Here is a 17,398-nt window from a genome sequence, read left to right as displayed (position 1 = left end):
AAAAGAAAGACAGAGAAAGAAGGAGAAAAAACGAGCTCTTTACATTCACAGACAGACCCACAAAAGCACACCTGCCCCCTAAGAGCAATGAACTCTGAGACTAGAAGTAGTGTTGACTCATCACCATGAGTCCTAAAAGGAAGTGCGCCCGGCATTCTAAGCAAAGACACCAAGAGCCCATTGTTACTGTCACCTCTGCCCCCTCCACACCCGCCACATACACTAAATCCCAGGGGAGGAGGAGTGTGGCAGATAAGATCCTACGACCATCAGAAGGAAGATCAGGGCCTGGATGGACCAGGTCCAGAGTAAAGGGCTTGGTGGGTTCATACCAGTGGGTATGGGACCATTTTAAAGATATCGACATCCGCGATCCCATCCCAAGAGCCGAAAGTACAGGAGAAACAAGTGAAGGAACTGATGGTGTTTAACCTGGAGAAGAAAGGCTTTCTTGAAGATTTTGCTAGAAGGCAGACTACTAGAGCCCCTTTCACCACTGACATACTCTGATACTATAAAGTATTTTGATGGGTTCCCACGCGAAAGAAAGATCAAACTTATTTTGTGTGGCTCCCCAGGGATAAATTAGGAGACATTTGCAAAGAGACTGATTCCAGTTTGATGAAAGGAAGCTTTAAACACTGCCAGATGTTTTGGGATAGAATCAGTTACCGGTGGACTGTCGCTGTTCGGGTGTGTAGCAGCGATTCCAAAGAGCAGGGTTAAGTAGTACCTCTGATACTTTCTAATACCAAGCCCCTGAGCAGTAGGGATTGGGGGTAAGCAGGACTATCAGGGGACCCAGTGAAGCCCGATCAAGCCAACAAGTATCAGCTCCTACAACTGGATTATAAAAACAGAAAATCACATTGACCTAAATGGACCTCCCCGCCCAACAAACTCATTTAATGGGAGAAAGAGCTTATATTTGGCGGTGGTGGTCACCCACCAGAATGTGGGCTGGCTGGCACCCAAACATCACACAGGAGGCCAGGATTCCAGGTGTGGAGCGACAGATGTTTTAGAGATAAACAGGAAAGGGGAAATTTTCTTAAAAGCTTATTATTGGGAAATCACAATGTTAAATTCACACTTCTTGGTGGATAGGTCACGTGGGGCAACTCATGCACTGCCTCGTGAATTTGTTTTTCTGGCCAAGTGAGCCTGCAAGAATGGGAAAGCTAATTCACACGAGCTGTTGTGTCAGTGCAGCTCTGAGGGCAGAGATGGTATGGGGTAGGGTTTGAGAGCACAGGGGATGGAGCCAGACTACCTGCATTGAAAGGCTGCTCTCCTGCTTAAGCTGTGTGGCTTAGGTTGAGTAACTCAACCTCTCTGTGGTAAGGCTTCCTCCTCTTTGAAATAGAGAAAATAACAGTATTTGCCTAGTAGGATTATTTTGAGGATTAAACACTTAGAATGCTTATGACACTTGTTTTTAATGTAAGTCACTTAGAACAAGTCCTAGTGATTAGGAAGTCCTACATTTATTATATTATTATTATTGTTATTATTTATCATAATACTTTTCAAAGAAGCATGATGGAGAAGGAAAATCTTGGACTTTGGAATGAGTTATTGCTGAGATCAATTCCTGCTCTCCATGCCCTTGGTTCAACAGTTGTAAAAAGGGGGCAAAAATACCCCCCTGCAAGGATGGAATAAGAAATTATATATGTTTATGTGTCTGGTACAGTTGCCTGGCATACAGAGATAGTCAAGAAATCTTAGTTCCTTTCTTCTCTTCCCCATTTTGGTGTGTTTCATCTAGGTGCCAGGGCACTGTGCTGAGAGATAGAGACAAAAATGTGGATGAGATGTGGTCCCTGTCCTCAAAGGGCTCACGTCCAGAAGAAAAGCCTAGACACACACAGTGACAAGGTGCTATACAAAGGCTATGATGGAGCTGTCAATCCAGTTACCTAGGAGGCAATGCTTCAGTTGGGATTTGGGGAAAGAGCAGAACTTCACAGAGCTGGTCAAAGTACTGGTCGAGAAAGGGGTGGGGGGATTTCAGGCAGTGCAGGAAACGCATCGCATACATGTGCCAAAAAGAAAGCCATGAATCACTCGGGATCACTAGGCCTCCCTGGGTCTGTCTCTGGATTTCTGTGCCAAGACCCCTGAAGCCCATGCAGGATACCCTTCCTCTCTCTGAAAAAGTGACCCATTTGGAGAATTAACAGTAAAAACCATGGCAGAGAAGACACTTAGGCAACCAAAAGCAGCATGTGTACATTTCAAGGGGGGAAATGCCAGGAAAGAAAAAGCCCACAACAGCTGAACAAATCAGAAACATAAAAGGTCTTAAAGGTTTCTACAAGACAGAGTTTCGTGCCATCCCAGGGCTATGATGCTGGAAGATGTCACATGCTTGCCCTGGCTACTTCATCAGTAATTTCACTGAGCTCACAAGGTCGCCCCACCTTGGTCTGGATATGTGTCTATGTGGCACCCCTCCCCTCCCCCCGCCACCAGCTCAGGACTGCTGGGACCAGGATGAAGCACTGGTGTGTGAGCCTTTGTTAGAGGCCCCATAAAACTGGCAGATTCAGAACCTGCCCCCCAAAGGTAGCAACAGATATTTTCAAGGAACCGAATCCAAAGCAGAATTTTAGCAAAGCCCAACTTCTATAGCTTCCTCACCAGGTGAATGAGAAGAGCCTCCAGGAGTGTGTGTGTGTGTGTGTGTGTGTGTGTGTGTGTGTGTGTGTGTGTGTGGCTCAGATATCCCCGTCTCCAGAGACCAGATGCAGGGGCTGCCATGCTGACATATACCCTCCAGGTCAGTGGGGAGGGAAAGCCCACCCAGCACCGCTCAGACACCTGATGCTCATTCAACAGACTTACCTGGACCACCTCTAATAAATCATCACAAAATGGGTGAAATGCCTCTCCAGGCCCAAATTCAAATCCTCCAAACCCCAAATCTCCCAGCTTCACTGGGGTGCCCTCCCACCCTCAGGATCCCTTCACATTGTCTCTCCCCTCACCGCCACCATCACAATCTACTCTCTGGAAAATGTCTACAAAAACTCCTTTATCCCAGGGAGTAATAATGCTGGAGGTGTTACCCATCCAGTGAGGCCTCAGTGACTCAATTATTTGGGAAATACAGGAAGAGACCTACCATACACCACGCGGGGCAGGCAAGGAGCAAGACTCCAGCCCTGGCCTCAAGGCGCCTGGCCCAGTGCAAGGCCCCGTGGTGCAGTTGAAAGAACCAGGGCTTCAGGGACCTGGGTGTAGAATCCTGATCCACCACTTAGGGGCAGTTTGACCTTGGGCAAGTACTTAGCCTCCCAAGTCTAGTGTGAAATGGAGTTAGCAGTACACTGCATGCTTCACCCATCCTCCCAAACACGCCAAGGCAGAATATTTTAAAAAGCTAAATGAAAGTGTCCAAGAGTGCCCAGGGCTTAGTGGAAGACTCTGAGCCTGTCCAGGAGGGAAGGGTGACATCATCAGCCAACCAGCTGTAGGAACCCCGCCATGAGAATGGCAGATATGGAGTCTCCTGTCCATGGAAGTCATCCTCCTCCCTGCCGCCCACCCAGGAAGGCTGCACTTGGTGGACTGCGCCAGGGCTGAGCAGCAGACCCAGCCGGGGAAGTGACTGGAGGACACCGGAAGTTCCTAACAGGCAGGGGGCAGGGCTGCCCCACTGAGCCCAACCTGCCAGAGACCCAGTGACTGTTCCCAGCACCCCGACACACATACTCATTTACACAGCACACACACGCAAAACACACCAACCACACACCACATCCAGAAACCCCGATATCCACCCACACGTCAACACGCCCGTTCACGCCTCCCACCGCCTACATGCACACTTACACACACGTACAGCATACAAGCCATCACTCTGTTCTACACACACCACACACATTCAGAGAGCCACAGCTCTGCACATAGGCTCACATTCACCAGATACACAGAAATGCCCGTTCACACGTACACACGCACATCCCACCCACACTCAGTGCATGACGCCCCACTCACACACTTGCTCAAATGCCCACACTAGACAGCGGCTCAGGTTGTCGACAGTCCAAAGTGTCCTCACACTCATGCACACGCGGCCCACATAAACGCAGCGTTTCTACTCCACATCTCTCCCGCCAGCGCGGCTCATCTGTGCAGCTCATCCCCCCGCCGCCGCCGGCTCCGGCAAAACGCTTCCCGCTCGGTGTGCAGCGGCCACAGTGGCCAGGAAGTAAAATGCAGCCAGGAGGGGCCGCGCGCGTCAGCACCGCGTCTCCGGGAGCGCACGGCGCCCGCCGCCGCCGCCCCGCCCGCCCGGAGCCGCGGGGCCGGCGAGCTGAGGAGCAGGTGCTGGAAGCCCAGCCGCGCCAGCGTCGCGCGGCCGCTGCCCAAGTTCGCCCGGGGCCCGAGGAGGGCCGGGCAGCCGCGAGAGGAGCGCCGCCGCCGCCGCGACGCTGGGAGTCTCGAGACGAGCCGGGCGCGCGGAGCAGCGAGTCCGGGTCACCCCCGAGAGGTGTAGCCGGGGCTCCTCGGTCCCCAGCTCCTGGAGCACCGGGGCAGGAAAAAGAAGAGGCAAGGGACGGCGAGACCGGGCTTTTCTGGAGACTCGAGGCACTTCGGAGAGCCGCGGGAGAAGGGACACTTCCCTCTGGCCAGCACCCTTGAAGGAGCCCAGCGGCCAGCAGCCTCTGGCAGGACCCTGAGACGCCCCCAGCCCCAGGCGAGGTGCGGGCTCTGGACTTGGGGGAGCCTTAGCAGGTCTCAGCCGAGCGCAGCCCGAGGAGCAGTGAGAAGGGTCCCGGAGGAAAGGGAAGGAGGGCAGCAGCCAGCTGGGCGACCGCTCACCCCTGTACACACCCACCCCACCCGCCAAGCCAGGAGCCGCCGCGCGCCTCTGGGGGCGCTCGTCCCCCGGCGCCTTCTCCCCCGTGTCCCAGCACCGCGGGCCACCGGCCGGGCTGGTGGGGTCCTTGGGGGTGTCCGAATCAGGCATTGGTGGCCGAGTGGCTGCTCTCCCGGGACCAGCGTAAAAGCTGGGGTTAGGCGGAGCCGCGGGGACTCAGCTCAGGGTCCCCCGAGATCCAAGACGAGGGGAGGCGGGCGCAGCGCCCAGGGACCGGAGAGGCGGCGCCCAGCGGGGCCCCTCCAGAGGTAGTGGCCGGCGTCGGGCGTCCGCCAGGAGGACTCGGGGCCAGGAGAGCCTGGGAGGCGCTCGGGGAGGCCCGTGCCAGGGGCGGTGGGCCGAGGCGGCCTCGGTCCCGGGCGGGCGCCCGCGGAGGCGGCGGTGGCGGCGCCGGGCGGGCATGCCGCGCCACCGGAGCTCCTTTCGGGCGCACGCTTCCCTGGCGCGGGCTGCGCGCAGCGGCTGCCGCTGCTGCTTCCACTGCTGCTGCGGACTCCCATGGCGGCTCCGCCCGGCCGGGGCCGCCGCCGCTGCCGCCAGCCGCGGGCTGAATGAATGAGCCGGAGTGGCGGAGCCGGGCGGCCCGCGGCCGCGCTCACCGGCCCGGGACGCTTCCGCATGGCCCGCGAGGAGCCGGCGCCGGCGGCGGTGGCGGCAGCTGGGCGGCCCCGGGGCGGCGAGCGCGAGCGCGAGCGGGCGCTGCAGGGGCCGGGGGTCGCCCGCAGGGGGCGGCCGTCGCTGAGCCGCGCTAAACTGCACGGGCTGCGGCACATGTGCGCGGGGCGTGCGGCGGCGGGAGGCTCTTTCCAGCGACGGGCGCTGTGGGTGCTGGCCTTCTGCACGTCCCTCGGCTTGCTGCTGTCCTGGTCCTCGAACCGCCTGCTCTACTGGCTCAGCTTCCCGTCGCACACGCGGGTGCACCGCGAGTGGAGCCGCCAGCTGCCCTTCCCCGCCGTCACCGTGTGCAACAACAACCCGCTGCGCTTCCCGCGCCTCTCCAAGGGGGACCTCTACTACGCCGGCCACTGGCTCGGGCTGCTGCTGCCCAACCGCACGGCGCGCCCGCTGGTCAGCGAGCTGCTGAGGGGGGACGAGCCGCGCCGCCAGTGGTTCCGCAAGCTGGCCGACTTCCGCCTCTTCCTGCCGCCGCGCCACTTCGAGGGCATCAGCGCCGCCTTCATGGACCGCCTGGGCCACCAGCTCGAGGACATGCTGCTCTCCTGCAAGTACCGCGGCGAGCTCTGCGGCCCGCACAACTTCTCCTCCGTGAGTTGCCCTCCGCGCGGACCCGCTCCCCCGGTCTCCCGAGTCGGCGGAAGGCCGCCGGCCGGCTCTCCCCGCCCCCCGGGGCTGGACCCCAGGCCCCTGGCGGTGACACCAGCCCACGAGGCCGAGGCTGAACCCACTCTTAGGTACCCCGAGTCTTCTCCAGGTTGTGGGGACTTGGACACCACTGCAGGAGGAGTCGCCTGGCTCCCCTGTCCCGGCCTCTCTCCTTGCACTGTCAGCTCCCAAGCCCCTCCGCTTTGCTGGCTATGGTCCCCTCCGGGAATACCAGTCCCCCTTCTCCCCCATGTCACCCCCCAGGTCCACAGGGCTCCAGGTAGCTCCCCTGTGCCTGGGATGAAGGGATGGAAAGAGAGAGAAGCACGTCTTAAGTGTGGGCTCGTTGTCTTTGGGAAAACCAATAGGAAGCTCTTCAAAAAATGGGCCACTGCGAGAATCGGGTAGAGGCCCTAAGCAAGCTTGGGACCCTAAGCAGCTTATGGCTTGAGAGTTCCAAAACACTTCCAGTCTAGGGGGACTTTGGAGGAAACTCCCAGAATACCAGCCATGGCTGAAGCAGTAGCTGGTTTGGTGGGAGAGGCAGCAACCCCTCGTGCTACTTTTTGGATTGAGCTGTGGCGGGCGCCATTGGGGCCCTTGACCCCCCAAGGTGTGAGTATGGGTCTTCCGGTCTCGGGGAACCAACGCCCTGCAGTGGGGAAAGCAGCATGGCAGAGATATGATGTGAACCTCCGGAGCCAAGAGAAGTTGTGCTCGGGGTTTGTAAACCATTTTCTGTGTTGGTTCCCCCATGCTGGGGTCTGGATAACGCAGGGGCCGGACAGGTTTCTGCCTTGTGTGGTCTGCCTAGGAGGAGTTCTGGTGCCAAGCCTCAGCGTGGCTGGAGCCTGTCCAGCCATTCGTGTGTAAATGCCCCTTGGGGGGGGGGGTTGGGCTTTTCCACTAGTGCAGGGAATGTTGGTGTGTGTGTTTATTTGTAATGCTCTGATGGTGATTTTACCAGCATTAGGCATCACTCCTCACAATCTCATCTATGACGATGCTTTTCCTGGGATGGTAAATAGATGCTCTGGTTCCAACAGATGTTGGCACAGATGCCCATTAGGCCAGGCCTCTGATTGGCTGATTGGACTAGTCCTCATCTAGGGTGGTGACCCTGGCTTCAGTCTTGCCCTCCTTGCTTTCTTTGCTTTAAACCTATATATACAGTAGCTGTGAATTATCCACTCCCAAAATATCCCTTGTTTCCTGAGCTTTTCAGCTGGCTTTTAAAGAATACCTACCTTGTGGTTTCCCCACCTTAGCAAGCAGGAGGTGCTGTTAACCTATGCTTCTACGTGACTTCGCCCAGACTTCAAACACAATTCTGAGTTCCATCCGCAAAGGTGAAGGAATGAAGTTCGCGATCCCTTATTGTTTATTGTTCTTTGGCTGACCACTAACTAGCAGCCCCTAGAGTTGGAGTGAAGTTCAGTGTTACATTCAAGTACCATCAGCTCCAACTCCAAAAGCTGTACAACACTTGGAAAATTCTGCACATCTGACGATGACTTTCCAAAGTGTGGATCGTGGGCTAACAGCCAGGATTCACTTTTGACACTCGCCACAGCCCTGCTTTGGCAGAATTTTATTCCCATTTTAAAGATGAGGGATATGAGGCTCTAAAATGCTGTCCAAAGTGCAGAGCCAGCAAGCTCAAAGTCCAGCTTTGCATACCACCAAATGTATCACACAGAAGCCACATGGAACCTTCCCCTCTGATCCTGGACCTCTCTTCTATCAGAGGACCCCTGGGTAGGCCTCTAGCCCTCAGCCACCTCCAAATCCTATCCCTTCTGGGAGCATGGCTGGGAGGGTGGAAAGTGGGACTGCCCCAGGCCGTCATAGCCTCGGCCACATGTTACGGGGCCTACAGAGCACGTAGCACCTGCAGGAGTCACCTGACCTCAGCCTCCCTGGAAGGAATGGCTGTGAGTTGACGAAAGCAGGGTTCTTCTCACTGGGGCACAGCCTTCTCTGACCGCCCTGTACCCTGCCTTCCTGTGTCTGAAGAATTTGCAGGCCCACACCCACCGAAGCGAAAGTATTACCTCCATTCCCCAAAGGTATGTGTTCCTGGGGACTCAAGTGACCCCTAGTGGCTTCATCTCATGGCCCTGTCCTGGGAGTTTCCAGCTCCTTCACATTTCATGCTGTACTTTTTTCCCAGAGGCCTCAGAATTAAAGGCTGCACCCCCTCTATCCATGGAAGCCAAAAGCTATTTCGGAGGATCCCCTAATATAGAGTGGGCCCATCAGGAATACTTTCCTTTAACAATGCTACCCTGTCCCAATCCTTGGTCATCTTTGATGGAGTGACACGATAGTGTAGTGGTTAAGAGCATGAACGCTCAAGCTGAACTGGTGGTTCAAATCCTGAGACTACCACTTTCTGTGTGCCCTTGGACAAGTGACTTAACCTCTCTGTTCTTTAGTTTCCTACTCCATCTAGCAGAGATAACAATGGTATATACACCACATCAGCTGTGCCTGTATTTGTATATAGGGGTATGTGTGTGTTTACATACATATAGAGAGGAGGGAGCTCTTCGGAGTTAGGAGGCACCAGCCTCCTAACTGGTCTTTGGCCTGCAGCTCAGTGCTCCCTGCCCTCTGCATCCACCCTCGGCACTATAGTCAGAGCAGTCTTTCTAAAGGTCCACTCAAAGCATAGCACCCCATTTCTTAAAACCCTTCAGTGACTCACTTGTCCTGGGGATGAGGTCCAAGTTCCTCAGGCCTTATACCTGAGCCCGCCCTCTGGCCACACCCTCTCTGGCACCACATATCAAGCTCTGCCAAACGGCTGACAGCAGCTGGACCCCCACTCCTCAGGCCTCTCTCTGCCTTCCTCTGCTACCCTAAGTGCACCCCGCCCCACCCTGCTGCTTTGTCTGCCTGGGGATACCTCGTCATCCTCCATCGTCCAGCCCTGAGGTTCCTGCTGCTTTGGAGCCTTTCCTGACTACCCACCACTTCCCCTCATCACCAAACAACTGATGCCTTCCTCTTTTTGCCCTCTACCTTCTGTTTAGGTGTCAGTCCTCACATGTATGCGTGTCACCACACCTCCTGGTCTGTGTGTCTCCCCCTCTGGACTTGAGTGGGAATCAGATCTGATTTCCCTGCCATCTCCGGCCCCCAACACAGAGCCCGATGTAGTGTAAGTGCTAAGGAAAGATCTGGGGAATGAAGACCTTCCCCAGGTAACCCCAAGACTCCTTGTTGTCCTCCAAGACTCCTGGATTAATTTCTCCAGGGAACACAAGTGGCATGCATTTCTAATGAGGAAAGGCCCAGGCAATTTGGGGGCATTTATTCCTTTTGGGGACAGAAAGGGAGAGTGAGGCGCAGGACACCAAGCGCTCCCCAGACACCTGAAGTTTCCAAGCCCTGAGGGCCACAGGTGAGGAGTGGGCTTCCAGGGGGACCAGTGGGGAGATGTGCCCCAAGTCTCCTTCCATCCGGTTGGTCTCATGGTCTGGAAATAAACCTGGCAGGGGAGAGCACAGTGTCGGGCAGGGGTGAGAGTCGCATTTTAGTCTGCAGGCCGTTCAGGATGTATTTGTTTGCAGCTCCTCTGTATGTTTGTCACAGCCGTGCAAGGGTTAATCACTCAGCGGTCAGACAAAGCAGCTCCGCTTCTGAATGCCCGCTTGGTTTTCCTGGCATCAGCCATGGACCTTGGGCTCTGCACACTGGCCACTCGGGGTTTTCCTGGGGGCGGAGGAGAGCAGCCTTCCCACTGGGCAGGAGGCAGGACCGTGAGGCCAGTCTATCTGGGTGTGGGGCTTCGGAAGAGGGACTGAGGGTCTGGGGACAGGCACGAAGAGGCCAATCAGGTCCAAAAATAAGGAGCAGTGACGCCCTCTGGGAGGAGGCACGGGTCAGGGGAAGCGTCAGGCGGACCTCAGTTTAAGGCTTCGGTTCTGCCTCTTTCTAGCCATGTGCCTCGGGCAGGTGCTTCGCTCTCTGAGCCCCTGAGAGCTGGGAAGAAGATAACATGTATGCAGTGACCGGCCCCTGCCTGGACAGCATAGGTGCTCAATATTCAAGAGCTCTTGTTATAATTTGAATAAAGAGATCGACAGTCTTTGTATCTCGTGGTAGCAGTTATTAATTATGATCAATATAATTATCATCCATTATCATGGCCACTTACCTGAGTGGGGATATGCTCATTTCCTGGTTCGTCTCATGCCATCACCCAGTGTATACTGAGTGTCAACTGTATGTCAAGCTCTGAACTAGCTGCTGGGGATGTAAAATTAAATAAGGCGTGGTATGTGTCCTCCATGAATTTGCAGTATTGTTGAGGAAAGAGATACATCAGCAGAGGCCAGGAGGGCAGAGGTGCTGCGTGGGCTCAGAGGAGTACCCAGTTCAGACTGGGGACCTCTGAAGGCTTCTTGGAGGAGGTGACATCTGAGCTGAGTCTGGAGGGATCGATAGGAATTACAAGATAGAGAAGGAGAGAAAGGGGACTTCCCGGGGAGGGGGCAGCATGTGCGAATGAGGAGATCAGAGACATGAAACGATGAGATTGGACACCTCCTTTCTAGGGCTGAGAGGAGTTCAAGGCAGTGGGCAGAGGTGGGAGTCGGGGGCGCTGGGTGAGCTGAGTTGGGGGATAATAAGGCAAAGATGTGATGGACATCTGGAGGCCAAACTAAGTTTTTAAACTTTGTAGCAAAAGCTCTGACTTCTTTCGCTACTGGCTGTCACACTGCAGAGGGAGATCTTATCTATGTCCCACCGCACCTGCCAGCTGTCACCCCCACCCCATTCCTAACTCCATCAGGAGAATTCCACACTTCCCTGAACCCTGCCCTCGTTGTCTATCCCCATCAGCAGGGGGTCAACCCTGAGTGCAGATTTTAGACTAGTCCTATGTACTAAAGGCCAAGGAAACAGCATTTGATTTCCTCACACTTTGTCACAGGAAGCAGGCTGGCTGCTGTGAGCCAGCCACAGAAAACAAGAAATCACTTCAGCAACATATTGTTTAAAATCAGCAAATTCCACTGAAGTGGTGCTAGGCCAGGCAGTGCAGTAGTTGTGAGGATGGATGGCGTTAGGGAGGCTAGAAAGATACCTTTGCCTTTAGAGAAAGAGGAGTAAATGAGCGTCAAGTGATTAGAATGGTTTCTGGCACCCCAGTACGGACTCAATAAATGTGAGCTATTTCTGTTAATATTACTAGCAGTGAGTGTTTCCAGGGAAGGATGAAGGCAAATAGCACTGGGTGTCTGTGATGTGCCAGCCTCGGGCTGGGCACGTTTCATGCCATCTCAATTCTCGCAATCACCCTAAAAGGTTTTTTTTTTTTTTTTTTTTTTTTTTTTTTGCGGTACGCGGGCCTCTCACTGTCATGGCCTCTCCCGTTGCGGAGCACAGGCTCCGGACGCGCAGGCTCAGCGGCCATGGCTCACGGGCCCAGCCGCTCCGCGGCATGTGGGATCTTCCCGGACCGGGGCACGAACCCGTGTCCCCTGCATCGGCAGGCGGGCTCTCAACCATTGCGCCACCAGGGAAGCCCCACCCTAAAAGGTTCTGTAATCATCCCCATTTGGCAGATGGGGGACCTTCAGCTCAGGGCAGTTCTGTAGTCAGCTGAAAAGTCACAGAGCCAGCAGGTAGCAAAGCTGCGATTTGAACCCAAATCCTCACCACCAGAAAGGCACAGCTGCACAGCTGGATGAGGAAAAAGCAGCACTGATGGGGCAGGGGCTTTGCTGGGAAGACCAGTACAGCCTCAGTTCCACCCTGACCTGCTATGTGACTTTGACCTCAGCATCTTCCTCTGTGAAATGAGGGCACGAGCCAAATGACCAATGGGACTTAGCTGAAAAGTTCTCCGTCCAAATGAGTGATCAGGGGAAAATAGGGCTTAACTACTGCAGATGGCCCAAGCTCTTCAGCCAACCACTTCTTTTCTTTGCGGAGCTGAAACAGTGATTAAGGGGGAAATGTACAACTTATTGGAGTGCTAGAGACAGGGCGGTGATTAAATAGACATTTACACAAGGAACATGAAAAGACCTCCCCAGGTTATGTGACTTCCGGGAAATTAGTTTAGGGAATCAAATGTCAACTCTGCTCAGGTCTGCAGATATCCAAATGGACCCATGTCAGGCTGATTCTGATAGTGGCTCTTTGGGAGCCACTGTGGCCCATCATGAAGACATCCATCAGATGTCTGCCCAACTGAGAAGGGCTGGAGGAATAACCAGGCCATTTTTAAAAGGAGCTGCCCATCATGCAGGAAATGGGGACAGATTCTAGCCCAGGATTTGTATAGGGCACCTGTTACGTAAACAGTCACATCAATTTCACCAGAATTGAATGGGTGTTATGGAGCCCATTTTACAGATGAGGAAACTGAGGCTCAGGGAGGTACAAAGTCACAGCTCGGGGGCAGCAGAGTCAAGATTAAACCAAAGATCGGTCCAGCTCCAAAGCCGATATTATTTTCGATGACATCATTCTGCCAACTCTGAGAGACGCTGGTGAGAACAAACGTTTCCATAAAGGGTATCCAACGCAGTCTTTCAAGCCTTCACTGGAAGTTTCTTTCGCTGCAAGTTGATGCAGCCCCTAGAAGTCATCCTGGGTTCCAAGACCTGCCACCCTGAGAAGGAAAAGCCATTCCTAGGAGTACAGGATCCATGATGGACCTGTGGAAATAGGTTTATGACGGGGAACTTAGGAGTTATGCAAACATATTAACGCAGCCATAACCTGATCAAATTCCCATTTCCATTCACTCAAGGACATGGATAACTTTGAAGTCCTGACTAAGGAGATGTTGCCAAATTGAGATCCAACTCAGACCTTTGCTAACGAACAAATAGATGAGTCACGCATAGTTGGAACATGAATTGTTGGTAAAACAAATAAAGGCCGTGAACATACTGGGGAAGTTTGTTCTCCTGAGCATGTCAAATATCTCCCCGGACACCACTGTTTATACTACTGATTTGCTTAGTAAATTGTTTCCTCTGGTTCCACACACATTTATTGAGCTCATACTCTCTGCCAGGTCCTTTTACATTCATTATTTTATTCCAGCCCGACAACGGACCAGCCAGGAAAGTATTCTCCTTTCCCTGATATAGATAAGGAAAGTGAGATGGTTCAATAACTTGCCCAAGGTCACAGACACAGACCCTGATCTTAGGTTCCAAAGTCAACACCCTTTGCCCTACGTCACAGTTGTTCCTACAAAGAAATCCCTGTGTAGCTTTGGCCAAATGAACCTGCATTTCTAATTAGCAGAGTCTTCGTGATTATAGCTGGATAGGATTGCATAATATACATTACCATCTCATTTTTATCCTTGCAGCAACGGAGGGTGATTATCGCACTCTATTGCCTGCCTAACTTCAGAGAGGGGAGTGACTTGCCCAGGGTCACATGGCACAGGAACAGAAAACAGCCAGAGTTTGAATGCAGGTCTTCTATGGCTCCCATATACCTCTTCTTCCCCCAGCTCCCCTGTTCCTGGTCAGGGTGGACTTGAGGGGATTTCACCTGCCCTGAAAAATTTTCTTAGGAGAAAAGCAATGGGCTTCTGAGTGCCTTGCAGAAAAGAATCAGTGCTAAAACTGGCTGCTGAGAACAGGTGTCGGGTTCCTTCTTTATCTCTGCCCAGAGGCCTGCCCTCCTTCCCAGAGAGGTCTGTTCCAGCATATTCCAATTGGCCATGGATGAATGGAGAAGCCTCTAGGCCTATGCTTCCTAAACTTTAGCATACCCAGATTCCTGGGCCCATAGCAAAGATCCTGATTTGGTAGGTCTGCAATGGGGCCTGAGATTTACATTTCTAATAAGCTTGCAGATGATGCAGATGCTGCTGGTCCATGGACCACAGTTTGAGGGGCAAGGCTACGGGCTCCATGAATGCTGAGAAGGAGGGATCCAAAGGGGTCTCTTGGTCATATCTGACCTACTAGGTCTGTAAGAATGCACATGGAATGGGCATGCTGGAATGGAGCAAGGAAGGGCACCTGGGGGAGGAGTACTGGATGCCCCAGTGAACCCAGGAGGATGTGCATAGCAGGGGCATCATCATTCCGGGGTCAGTGCCACACCAGAGAAGGGTCCATAGAGGGGCCATGGGGCCAGCTAGAGTGTCAATCAAACCAAATTGGAAAGGCCATGTGGTAGGCTGAATAATGGCCCCTCAAAGATGTCCACGTCCTCATCCCCAGAACCTGTGAACACATTACCTTACATGGCAAAAAGGGACTTTGCAAATGTGATTAAAATAAGGACTTTGAGATGCAAAGATTATCCTGGATCATCTAGTGGGCCCAATGTAATCACAAGCGTCCTTGTAACAGAGAGGCAGGAGGGTCAGTCAGAGAATATGTAACCATGGAAGCAGAGGCCAGAGAGTCAGAGAGAGATTTGAAGACACTACGTTGATGGCTTTGAGATGCAGGAAGGGGTCACGAGTCAAGGAAAGCAGGTGGCCTCTAGAAGCTGGGAAAGGCAAGAAAACACATTCTTCCCCGAAACTTCCAAAAGGAATGCAGCCTTGCCAACACCTTGATTTTAGCCTTCTGACCTCTAGAACGATAAGCTAATTAATTTGTGTTGTTTGAAGCTACTAAGATGGTGGTAATTTGTTACAGCAGCAACAGAAAACTAATACAAGCCTCATTTGTGGTACAAAACACTCTCTATTACACCTGACCCCACATTGTGAACCAGGCTGTGTAGGTTAGGATCAGGGTCTGTCCTAAAACCAAGAAATTAAAGAATCTGGGCTTCCCTGGTGGTGCAGTGGTTGAGAGTCTGCCTGCCGATGCAGGGGACACAGGTTCATGCCCCGGTCCGGGAAGATCCCACATGCCGCGAGCGGCTGGGCCCATGAGCCATGGCCTCTGAGCCTGCGCGTCTGGAGCCTGTGCTCCGTAATGGGAGAGGCCACAACAGTGAGAGGCCCACCATACCACAAAAAAAAAAAAAAAAAAAAAAAGAAAAAAAAGAAAATTAAAGAATCCGTAACAAACGTAGCTTGGTTCAAAAATAGTCAATGTGGGAGTATTTTATCCATGCTTAACATTCATGCCAGCTTGGGAATTTGGACCCCAGCAACTAGAAAGGAGTAAAACTAGAAAAAGTAGGAGGAGTAGGAAGAATGTGGCTTCAGGAATCAGACTCAAGTTCAAATCCCAGGTCTGCCTGGGATTATCAGGGTGGCTGCTGGGGGTTTGACTACCTTCACTGAGACCCTGTTTCCTTATTTGTAACGCAGAGATCATACCTTCCTTGCAGGGTTGCTGTGAAACTTAAAGATAATGTAGTAATCCATTCGAAAATGACTTCTTGAAAGCCAGCTGTGGTCTAGTCCTGGTGGATAAAAACTGAGTGTAAATACAGAAAGAGTCGTCCTTACTCTCTTTAACGTAAAAGCACAGATGCGTAAGTGCTAAATAAACGTGAGCCATCACTATCATCTTCATCGTCATTATTACGATGACCCCTCTCACTTCCTTCCAGAAAGACTTCCAGGCCCTGGAAGAATAGTGTGGCCTTCTATATATTGTCACAATTCTAGCCAGGAACAATTATGTAGTGTTCATTTCACACCTTTATGGGTAGGTCAGAGCCTTTTAGGGTTTCTTTAGTCCCCTGACCCCAATTAAAAATCAGAGAGGGATATTGAGTGGCTCAAGTCATGTTGAGCCACTGGGAAGCTTGAAATAGACTCTGAGGATATTTGTGCTTAAGCTTTTACAATATATCACAGCCTCTGAGAACTTCTCTTCCAAAATATGTATGCTGGCCATCCCCTTCGGATTCCAATGGCATATCTGATCTGGCAGTTGGTGATACTCTGATCTCTGGAAGTAGAAGGGTTTAATCTTCTCTTGGAACCCCTCCTAACGGAAATTATTTTCCCACTTTGAAATGGCGCGGTCATCCACTGTGAACTCACGTCCATAAATCTAAGCCTACTGCCCAGGAAAGCAGATGAGGCTTGATTCTGCTGCTCAGCACAGTCTCACAGAGCAAATTATGGCAAGAATTTGATTTACAGAAGCACCTCAAAGGCTCTAGAGTGACCTGTGTTTATTCGCTTTATTACCGTTTATTTTACAGTATCTCTTGATGCTCCCTGTACATGGGTTTGAAAGACTATTTGGATAGATGCTTATGAACTGCCAGTTTGCACAGCCCTGTCGAGGAGCATGGCTTTCTTTGGCGATGCCGCCAGTAGCCCGAGTTGTGGGTCCTTATACCGATGTTGCGATGAAGCCCAGATCTAGCAAACAAGCTTGGAGACGCTAGCCCAGAGTTCTTGCCTGAACTTCCCCAGCTCTGCCTTGATCTGGTCCTTGGTGTGAGTCTCCAGCTGCAACCCCAGGATGTGTAGAGACAGGCTTGATTTAAGATTCACATATCTCAGAACAGCTGGGGATATTTAACATCACTATAATTACATTACATTTTCGACAGTACACGGAGTGAGAACCTTTCTTGGTTGTTGTTGAATATTCGATGAGCATCAAATATTTTAACCAGCCAAGGAAACACGACTGCAGTTTTCACATCCAAGTAAGTTTTGTTTTTAAAACTTCTGGCCTGGGGTGGGTGTCTCAGGCTCTAATCCTCTTTTACCAGGTCTTTGGAGAGGCAAGAGCGCCACCCCTCTGGCCGTGGCCGAGGAGCTGAGTTAGGTGGGCTGTGATGCTAAGGAGAGAAGGGATCAGGCAGGCCCTACGTAGGCACCCCTGTGTGCCAGGGGTCTGGAACGTCATCATAGCTCTTCTTGCTGTGACACCACCAATGCAGTGATGAGGGAGTGGAGGCTCAGGGAACAACCGGAAGCTCGCCCAAAGTGACATTTATAAATAAATGACGGAGCTGGGGTCAGCTGAGGGAGGCCTCTGCAAAGGCGTTTCTGGCAAGTTGCGTATAATGGTTGATGCCAGGAGGTGGGACAAGGGGGAGCGGAGTCGGATGGAGGAGGACCTCCTCTGCATCAGGCTCTGTGCCTCACATTTGTTTCTTCAACCCTCATGACAGTACTCTCAGTACAGTCCTGTTGTACCCATTTTACAGATGAGGAAACCAGGGCTCATAAGGTTAATGGGAGAAGTGGTGATGAGAACCTGCATCTCATGCTCTTAAAGGAGAGCATTTTCAATATTTAATTTATATTGACCC

The 17,398-nt window shown here is 52.6% G+C and overlaps 1 protein-coding gene across 2 annotated transcripts in view; it reads left to right on the top strand.

Annotated features, from left to right (window-relative positions):
- ASIC2 (acid sensing ion channel subunit 2) overlaps positions 1 to 17,398 on the top strand; it is a gene marked incomplete at its 5' end in the record, with an annotated part of 989,736 nt that overhangs the window by 744,189 nt on the left and 228,149 nt on the right. Inside the window, one exon of one of the 2 annotated variants that reach the window (XM_082603152.1) lies at positions 5,367 to 6,157. The exons of the other annotated variant lie outside the window; for it this stretch is intronic. Within the exon in view, the coding sequence (XP_082459278.1) occupies positions 5,447 to 6,157 (711 nt within the window). Of the gene's footprint in view, positions 1 to 5,366; positions 6,158 to 17,398 lie in introns of those variants that run through there. 2 annotated transcript variants of the gene reach the window in all.

Source organism: Mesoplodon mirus (assembly GCF_964341445.2).
Source record: "Mesoplodon mirus genome assembly, chromosome: 18".
Lineage (NCBI taxonomy): Eukaryota > Metazoa > Chordata > Mammalia > Artiodactyla > Ziphiidae > Mesoplodon > Mesoplodon mirus.
The sequence above is the reverse complement of the archived record's forward strand: the minus strand, read 5'-3'. Positions and strand labels throughout refer to the sequence as shown.